Source organism: Carassius auratus, chromosome 6 (genome assembly GCF_003368295.1).
Source record: "Carassius auratus strain Wakin chromosome 6, ASM336829v1, whole genome shotgun sequence".
Taxonomy (NCBI): domain Eukaryota; kingdom Metazoa; phylum Chordata; class Actinopteri; order Cypriniformes; family Cyprinidae; genus Carassius; species Carassius auratus.
This window is the reverse complement of record NC_039248.1, coordinates 6,760,169-6,770,641: the sequence shown is the minus strand read 5'-3', so window position 1 is coordinate 6,770,641 and position 10,473 is coordinate 6,760,169. Positions and strand designations below refer to the sequence as shown.

The 10,473-nt window shown below is 38.6% G+C and overlaps 1 protein-coding gene across 1 annotated transcript; it reads left to right on the top strand.

Moving 5' to 3' along the window:
• Positions 1-21: 21 nt before the first annotated feature.
• LOC113092953 (protein FAM171B-like) lies at positions 22-9,934 on the top strand. The gene is made up of 8 exons (XM_026258755.1): positions 22-401; positions 1,824-2,057; positions 2,464-2,556; positions 2,747-2,902; positions 3,292-3,462; positions 6,930-7,043; positions 7,194-7,317; positions 7,477-9,934. The coding sequence occupies exons 1-8, from the start codon at positions 227-229 to the stop codon at positions 8,705-8,707; spliced, it is 2,298 nt and encodes a 765-aa protein (XP_026114540.1). The 5' UTR covers positions 22-226; the 3' UTR covers positions 8,708-9,934.
• Positions 9,935-10,473: the final 539 nt, after the last annotated feature.

Here is a 10,473-nt window from a genome sequence, read left to right as displayed (position 1 = left end):
TTGCGTGCGCTTAAACAAAGAGAAAAAAACATTTGAGCCAGCAGATGGCATCGCGTGAGCTATGACGCAACACGCGCACCCGTCAGACTCCCAACAGCTACCTCAGATATCCATCGGTCCATCCGAGAAGCATGATGTGACCGTGACATACACAGCCACTTAAAGACAGAAAGGCAACAACATTCTCCTTTTCCGTGCCACTGAGTGCAGTTATGTCTGAGACGCCATGTCAGTTCTTTTGGGCTGTGTGCTCCTCGCCGCGCTACTGATTTTCTGCGAGGATGGGTACGTGAGGAGAGCGGAGGGTGGGGTGCTGGCCTCTCTGTCGGAGGAGGACAATGCCAGAAACACACAGACGACCCCGCTCAAGGGACGGGGGGATGCGACGGTGCCGCCATCAGGTAACGACCCAGCATCTAACTGGGTTCATCCTCAGCATCAGCTCCGCATGCGGCGTGCTTGCGAATAATAGGGATTTTTAATGATGGGGAACATGACAACAAAGGACAGGGGTGCGCTGTTGACCGCTGTGCTTGCTGTCTCATAACATTGGTCTATAGCGTTCATTATGTGTCTATTATTTTTGAGCCTGCGGAGCGCTTCTACAGGCCCATTTGTAGTGAAGTCACCTATTTCAGACAGCCATGCCTACATTAAAGGTGAATAGATGATATGGTTTAACAACATTACGATGGTTATCTTGAATGTGCAGATTCATTATGCATTTAAGGTGGGATTAATTTAGAGCTACAATCATCCTAGACCTCTCTATTTGAGATGCTCTTTAATGTCAGAGGTTTCAAACTTTTTGATGCCAATTACCCCAAAATTACTAAAATGTGGGGCCACTATATATATATATGCATTTGAGAAAAAAAGAAAAAGAAAATAGTATACACAGTTTAAAAATATACACAGTTTCCATTTACATTGCACACATAGATCAAAATAAATTATAGATCATTCAATACAATTCAAAATAAATGTTAGTAATTCAGATTATTTTTATACTTTTTTCCCCCTCTAAATTTCCTGCCGACCCTTGGGGAATCAGCTTGAAAGCACCTTCCATTGCCTTTCACAGATGGGTCTAGAACAGCACTAAGTAACACCTAATTTCATAACATCAGTATTACTGTGTGCTATAGTAGCAGATTTCCTATTACACATTTTAAGTGCCAGGTCATGGTTGTATTATAGTAATCTAGTTATATGTAATAGTAATCTACTAGCTGCGTTGTTTTATTTGACTAACTTCTAGTGTCTGTCATTGTGTAATCCTGGTTATATTGTTGTTTTGAGGATCTGCACATGAGAAAAGAATGAGGGATTGACTTTTCTTTTTTTGCATTGAGAGACATTTCTAAGATGATTTTCAAGGTTTCTCAAGCCTCAGCTTTTCACTGATGTGTTCGTCCGACATTTGCCACTTTGCTCTATTTTTAAGTCGCTCTGCCTGAGCCGTGGGTCCAATGGTCATTACTATTTCAAGGCAAAGATTTTACTGTCACCAACCAATTTCTTTTTCAGTGTTGGCTGCATTGGTTTTTAGCAATTGTGTTTAGCAATAGCAAATGTGTTTAGCAATTATAGTTCAGTTACTTAAATGAACTTATAAACATTGGTGAAAGGGGTTAACCTTAAACTCCATTTAATTTGTTTAATAAAAAAAAAAAAAAATCTTATCTTTGAATCATAGTACATGGCCTCGAGGCAAAATTTTGAACTCAAGCAACCAGAATATCCTATGCTCATTTTTATGCACAATATTATTTTTTTATTTATTAATTTCCACAAAAACCTGACATTAGCTCTGTCTCCAGAGTCGCTCCTGACCCTGAAGATTTGGGTTAAAGATGCATCTAGCCAGAGGTTCCTGAAAGGGGCTCTGGTGGGGGTGTTTTTGAATGGATCCCAGATTCACTCCAGCCAGACTCTGGAGAATGGAGAGGTCACGGTCACTGTCCCATACCACCTTGGCCTGACCCTCACTCTAGTGGCCAGCATGGAGGGTTACGTACTCACCCAGCTGCCTTGGAAAACCACCAAGATACCCAGTAAGTTCATAACCTCAGTTTATTATTTGTTATGTTATTAGGATATTGTGTATTTTTATGATTTGATGACATCAGGCTATGGTTTTTGTTATGATGTATTTAATAGACATGTAATAATTATATGTATTATTTTATTGTATTTTTGAGTTTCCTCTTAATATCTGCATATTTGAGCAAATTATGCTCAATAAATACCTCAGTAAAATTAATAAATAAATAGTGAGAAAAAGATGACAGCAGCAAGAAAGCTGTGAACCATGTGACCTCACCCTGGCTCTTGCTTGTTTTATAGCACCCAGCTAGAGCTCTAAAAAAATTACGGACAAAATCAATTAATGTCACTTTATTGTGAGAAACTTGGCTGCTGAAATGAAGTCTGAGTGGTTTTTTTTATGCTATTTCCTAGTTTTTTCTGTTATTACAATGTCCCTGCGCCCTCAAACTCAAGGGAACATCTGGCTGTTTGATGATACTGTGCTGATAACTCGAAAAGCATCTGGTATGTCAGATAAAACATCCTTATTACTTATTATTTTATCCAATTATCCGTACTGCTATTTTTAAATTGAGCAGTTTTAAAAATGTTATAATCTATAATTTAATGCAGTACCTGTATACATCTGTTGCATGGAGCCCTACTCTGAATGTAATACTACTGTTGTAATTATCTACATATTTTCACATTACAGATCTGTCATTTCAACCAAGTGTACAGTTTCCCAAAAGTCTCCTCAAACTGTCTGAGAACACTACCATCTCCATGTTGTCAGCCTATCTGACAGTTCCAACCCTGCCTGCAGAAAAAGACTCACATTTCTTTACTCTAAACCTGAGTGGGAAAGGAGGTAAGATGAATAAAAAAAAAGCATAAATTATCTTTTGCATCTGACTACATGGCGGTGCAGGCAAATTTAAACAGTTGTCCTGTGTGTGTTTCACTGAATGATCTGTAAGTGAAGGGGAGCATATTGTAGGGCAGCTTTAGTCAATGAAAGCTACAAACTCCATTACTGTTTAGAATCGATAATGCATTCACTGGTTAATGTTATAGATTACTTGTTATTGATTATGCAATATAAGGCTGCTAGGATAAACAGGAGCTAACATGATGGCACATTGTACACATAATATCGATCCTCTAGAGTCTAGACCAAACGCCTTCACACAGTTTTCTAATGTATTTTTCTGCAGATTGTAAAATTAATCTCAGTTATCATTGTATCCCCAATTACAGGTTATAGGAATGTCAAGTTAAACCCATTGGCTATGATCAGTGCCCAGTTAGTGTCTAATGGAAAAGAGGTTGACATCGAAGGACCCATTCAGCTCAAAATACCCCTTCCCTACAACACCCACATTCGACCGTCTGACTCGCTGACTGCGTGGACCTTCGACATGACCATAGGTGATTAAAAAAAAAATTCATCATTTAAAGACTGCAAACTTACCCATTCAGAAGAAGCTTGTCAACTCTTCCACTGTTTTCTTGAAGTATGAACTAACATCATTACAGTCCTTAAGCAACACTTAACAATTTATGGACCCTAGTGGGGGCTAGTGGCATATAAATGACATTGAATGGAAGTGTGTTTGTTGGGTACCAACCTTAGTGTTAGGCAAAACTACTTGATTTGAGACATCAATGAAGTTTTAGTGTATACTGAATGTAAAATTAACTGTTATGCCGAGCTTAAAGAAACAGTGTGAAGAGTTTTGAAAAAGTGACCTAAATATTGAGAAATGGGTCCTAGCGATTGTTTAAAAAAAAAAAAAAAACACCTTTAGGTAGAAGCTTCCTGATTTACACAGTACCATGTACGGTCATGGCCAAAAGTTTTGCCAGCGACATAAATTTTGTGTCTTGCAAAGTTTGCTGTTCAGTATCTGTAGATTATTTTTCCAAATGTTTCAATGGTATACTGAAAAAAAGCTAACCATATCATAAGTTTTAAAGGCTTTGATTGGCAAAAAAAAAAAGAAGTAAAAAGTCAGTATTTACAGTGCTGACCCTTGTTCTTCATAACCGCTGCAATTCGCTCTGGAATGCTGAATATTAGCTTCTGGGCCAAATCCTGACTGATGGCGATCCATTCTTCCTTTATTAGTTCCCAGAGTTGATCACAATTTGTGGGCTTCTGCTTGTCCATTCTCCTTTTGAGGACTGACCAAAGGTTCCCTATCTGGGGAGTTGCCTGGCCTCGGATCCCGTGTTAAAATGTCCTTGTTAAGTTTTCATATGTAGTCAACCTTTTCCTATTTAGTTTAAGTCAAGTTTTAGTCAACTAAAAGTCTCAACATTTTAGTCTAGTTTTAGTCCAAAAAAGTGTAAAGTATTTTAGTCTAGTTTTATTCAATGATAACTTAACATTTTAGCAATAAGATTATTATTAATTAACCGTACAGCAGTATTAATTTTGGCAGCCAAAAGTATGAGCATTTTAACCAGGTTTTAGTCAATTAAATCTTAGTCACATTTTCATTATTCTGTATAATGGTTAAGCTGATAAAAAAAAAAATTCACAGAACTATTATCGTAATGATATTTTTTTTGGATTTCAGGTATTGCACTTTCTCCAGTAAGCACAGGTCAATGGAATGTGGACACACACGTGTATTTTACCTAATATAGTGTACTGATTTATTATAGGCTTTTTATTATATTAATCAAAACCAAAGATTTATCTCTTTGCCACATCATGAAAACAGCTAAAACAAATGAAAAATATTAAAACAGTAAAACTCCTATTAATTCCAAAATTGCAGTAGTCAATTTCTCTATTAAAACAACAGCGATTGAGTGCATTTATTTATTTATTTATCACAATTCAATTAAATTCTATTCAAGTTTGTTTGTATAAGCGCTTTTTACAATACAAATCTTTACAAAGAAACTGTTGGGAACTCAGAAACGAAGACCAGGAGACTCTTGGGTAATCTTCAGCAGGATTCTTTTTTGAGAACGCTCTGCGTGGTGCTGCAGTCATCAACAGTCTAACTTGTCCTTAAGACATTGTAGTTTTTATATACATTCAAGTGGGAGGGATCCATACAGTAGAGGTGGAGACCATTTTAACAAAGCATGCAAATGCAATCAGGAAAGTACCAGGCACTGGCATATTCCCAGCCTTGATCTTATCAGCATAACAGTGTCATTTAAATACAGAGGTGCCTGACAGTATCACTGATACCTTCACATTATCATAGAGACAAAAGGCACAGCTGTACCTTGAGCTTCAAGGAAGAACACAAAGACAAAAGGTTAATGTCTCAGACACTTGATTTTCCTGATTTGAGCTTCTTGGATGTCAGCTTTATTACCCCAAAAAGTCTACTATTATATTGGAACATAGATTTAACATTTTATAAATTTGTAATCCCACACAACTTTACAGAAATGTATGTTTCTACAATATTTAGTAAAAGCTTATAAGTGGTGACTGTCAGTTTGTGCACGTATGACAGGATTTTTAGAAAAATTAATACAAGACGTAGTCAGCCAGACGATGAACATTATTAATATTATTAATAATTAATAATTATTATATGATCCAGTTCTCAAACAATTCAGCCGAGATCTCATGACAGAACACTGACCGGCTAAGTGACACTTTCATTTAGATTGCTAAACTCCAGCTTGTTTGTTGGTGTATTCAGATCATCGGTGACGGCGTCAACAAACATTTTTCGCAATGGTCTTTGTAAACGAAATTAACACTATTTCTTTATCACTCTTGCTTTGTGACATTGTGCTCCATCATGCTGGAAAATGAACGGATCATCACCAAATTGCCACTCTTGCAGGACATTTTTGATACCGTTCTTTATTCATGGCAGTGTTTTGGGGAAGAATTATGAGAGAGCCTACACCCTTGGTTAAAAAGCAACCCCATACATGGTAGGTCTCAGGATGCTTCACTGTTGGCACAACACCAGACTCATGGTAGCGTTCACCTTTTCTTCTCTGAACAATCGATTTTCCAGATGTTCCAAACAGTCGGATGGGAGCTTCATCAGAGAAAATAACTGCACCAGTCTTCTGCTGTCCAGTCCAGAATTTCAGTCTGTCTTTCACGTTTTTCTTGGAGAGAAGTGTCTTTTTTGCTGCCCTTCTTGACACCAGGCCGTTGTCAAAAAAAAGCCTTGGCCTCACAATGCGTGCAGATGCTCTCACACCAACCTGCTGCCCTTCATGAGCAAGCTCTGCACTGGGAGTGACACGATTCCGTAACTGACTCCTCAGGAGGAGACGGTCCTGCCGCTTGCTGGACACTCTGGGATGTCCTGAAGACTTCTCCACTGCAGTCAAACCTCTCTCCTTGAAGTTCTTAATGATCTGGTAAATTTTTCTTTCAGGTGCAATATACTTTGTAGCAATTTCCTTGCATGTGAGGCCATTTTGATGCAAAGCGATGACGTGTTTCTTTGGAGTTAACCATTTCTAACAAGGAACACAATGACTGGAAGCACTTCTTCCCTCCTTTTATAGCAATCAGTCTGCTCTTACAGTCAAATTAGTATGATAGTGATTTTACCTGACTAGTACTCGTTCACACTTTCTCATGTGCTGCTGATATGATTAGTCAATTAATGTTAGCTGTTAATTTGGTGTCAGGATCTAAAAGCAGTGAAAAAAAAATTGTGTGTGTGTGTGTGTGTAAAGTTCATTTTTTTGGCCGATTAAGCTTTTAGCAATTATTTAAAATGCATCTGATCACTCTACAAAGTAACCTAGAAACAATGTGAATGAACACCACAACTGCAAAACACAAATTTATGTCACTGCCAAAACTTTTGGCCCTGTCTGGATATCAAGGTTAGGAGATCTTTGTGATTGTGTCCAAAAGAAGCACTTAATGATATATTTTATCACAGGTACCTGGGTAAATAAAGGTATAGGCACTGTTCAGATGGAGACAAACGGTCTTGTCTGGAATTACATAGCACCTAAACTTGGCAACTGGATTGCTGCTCCACCACCATCGTCAGGTAGGAATAAGTTGTATTTAAGATGTCACTCATCCGCCCATCATACTATTTATCAATCCAAAAGCATTTCATTTAGTTTAACACTGAAATCCATATCTTCTTATGGTCATGTGCAGCACTCTAACCAGATTTATGTTTGTGTAAATCTAGGTTATATGATGTTTGCAAACTCAATGGATTTCATTTCCTACCACACATACCTTCTTGTGGGTATCTTAGGAGGAACTCTTGTGATGGCCATTGGATTTTTATCTGTGATTGTATTTCACTGCAGGTAAGAGCTTATTCAGCCATACAAACATCATTGTACAAAAATAAGCAAGACTGAATTGCATGACTTTAATTGAATATTTAATCTTAACCTTATTTTCATATCAATGGCAATTATAAAAATATGTAGCAAAAAATATGTCCTTCCTATCTTGTTTTACAGAAATTTAAATTATGAGGCTGGAAGAAAGCGATGGAATTCCACAAGGCTCACTGTTCTGAAGAAAGACCAGACCACTTCCACCAGCTCTGATGAGGCTCAAGGACTTTTCTTTCGTAATGGGGATTGGTCCTTCTCTTTGGCTGCAAGTGGCATTGGCCATGATGCATCAGACTCTCCACGACACCAAGCCAACTACAACATTTATGTGGAAAATGTTGGCCGGCCAGTGGGCAATCTGTATGAAAATATTGGAGCTGTGGGATTAGAAAGCTTCAGAGCCACAGTGTCTAATCTATATGTTAATAGTGAAGAAGTTGCAAAGCTACAGGAAAAATCTGAACAGAATGGCTCATGCCAGAATGGTGCAGAGAATGTCGTTTTCAGAGACAAGCTGTTCCACATCTATAACCAGTCAGTGGCAATTGTACCAGCCCCAGAGTTGTTCACTTCCCAAGGACAAGCTGACTCATCTGGAAGTAGATCTGCCACTTTCCCACGGAATGGCATGGAGCATGGAGCTCAGACGGAGCGTAACTTAAAGGACAGTTTCACTCAGACATTACCTAAAGGTCCCCAGCAGGACAGCGATGAGCAGAAGGCTCTGGAAGGAGTGCAAGGCGCTGCTGCAAACCCAGGGTTATGGGGCCGCTACAGTCATCTCCTGGAATCTGTATCTGTCCCAGGAACTTTGAACGAAGCAGCTGGAATGGGGCCTTTCCGGGGGGAACTCCAGGGAATATCAGAGCAAACCTTGCTGGAGCTCTCCAAGGGTAAGCCGTCCATTCACCCACCCCGGGCCTGGTTTGTGTCTCTTGATGGTAAACCAGCAGCCCAGGTTCGTCACTCTGTGATTGAGCTTCAGGGAAGACATCGTCCAGGCAGCAGCAATGATACAAGCTTGGACTCTGGTGTGGACATGAACGAGCTGCAGCAGCCTCTGCGGAAAAGCGAGGAACCTTCAAGCTCTAGCACGGCTAAAATAAGTGGAAATCAAGAGCAGGACCTGAGCAGCAGTGAAATTGGGAGTCCCGAAGACACATCCCTGAGGAACACCCTGGAAGGCAGTAGTGCAGCCATTCCCAACATCCCGGAGGACAGGGATGCGGGGGACACCTCTAGTGAGTCCAAATCTACCCCTCCACCACGGAGACTGCGAAAGGTTCGAGACAAGAAGCCTGACAAAAAAACATCTCGACACATAAGGGAGGAGAGACCCCAAACAAAACACTAATTGAGTAACCTGCGTGTAGCCGTAGCTTTTTGGTGAAAATGGTTTTGATCAAATTGCCTTATAAACATCAGGAAGAATGGAGAAAACAAAAATGCCTGTCTTACCTGCCGTAGCTCAAAGTCAATCTGGCTTTGCCGTATCCAGCGTCTTGTCAGCAGTTGATTTGTACATAATTCCCAACTACACTGTACAATGTTTTCTTTGAAAGAACATATTTGTTTACCTTCAAAAGTACATTGTAAAAGTATATACATAGAAGTATTTTTAAACATTTGTTGCCCTGTGAGCACAATGCTTGTACCCACAATGCTCTTCTTGTGAGTCTTAAAAACTGTTAAAATGCTATCAATTTGGATCTCTTGACTTGCGTGGAATTTTTTGTTCATCAGTTCAGTTCTACAGACATTCAAATGTAACGCAAGGAACTGCCACACAGTGCTATAAACAATTCTAAAATAAATTGTGGGAAAGAATTAGCACTGTTAAGCTAAGCACTATATATCCTCCCATTCAGAAAGAGCACCAGTGTGTTGCAAAGAGTTTTCTGAGGGAGCAACTAAGGCCTTTGAGGTCATATGCCATTTTAATGCACTGTACTTATTTAATGTATTATTGCTAGTCACATTTGCATGCCGTCCATTGTGATGCTTTTATCATTCAATGTTTTCATGTGTAAGAATGTAGTACCCAAAAACATCTACGATATGCTTCAGGTTATGGTTTACCTTACCAAGGCCAGTGCTGGACGCACAGCTGTACAGGTCATAAACCTAGCATATTAAGATGTTTATTGCGCTAATGTGTTTTTTGTGTAAAATATTTCTTCACAAACTGACAACAAATCATTATCAACTAGTGTTTTTAATGTGTTTATTATTTTGGACAATTAATTGTAACAGTTTAATTTTTATTGACAGTTACAATGAAACACTAGCTTCTTGTTGTCAGGCAGCAAATTTGAACTAAGAAGGCTAACTGAGTTTGACATTTTAAATGAAGTATGACAGAGGAGAGATTGCATTGTGTCAGCTGAATGTTTTTAACATAATTTATGTCATATTGTAGCATTTATTATTTAATTAATTGTAATATATTTGAATGATTTCTCAACTCAGTTTTAAATGGCTCATGAGCCATTCCTGGATGCTTTAAAGTACAGCTTGTAATCTGCCTTTTTGTGCACATTTAATAAAGGCACTTGACCAAAAACAAAAATTCTCATGAGTTTTATGTACTTAGAATTAATGAAAGCATAATTTTTTTAACCATTCAAATAAACATTAAATACTTAAATGCAAAAGACAATAATAAAAGTAGTCTCTTATACCATCACCCGGCACCAGGAAAACACGTTATAATCTTTTTCATCTAAAGCTTATGCCTGAAGTCTCGTTCCCTTCTCAGGTCAGGTGTCTAAAAACCAAACTAAACCAGATTAGCTACGGCCAGTTCCGAATTAACCAAAAAACTGACTTGACAGATCTTTGGTAGGAACACCCTGCTCAGAAATGTATCAACAGAGATACATAAGTTGAGTGGAGCCCAAGGCAAGGACCAGGGCCTACACCAACTCAGAGAAAGGAAACGAGGCTGACAGCACATATACTAAGTAGACATCGAAAACGCCTCTTTTAACGCTGCGGGTTTCACGGAAAATGAAAGAAAAAAACTATAGTTTAAATATTTAATATTCACAGATGAAAGTTTGGTATTTTGAAGTTATGTGCATTACTTAGAAAGAGAAAGAGTCTGTGATTATATTTTCT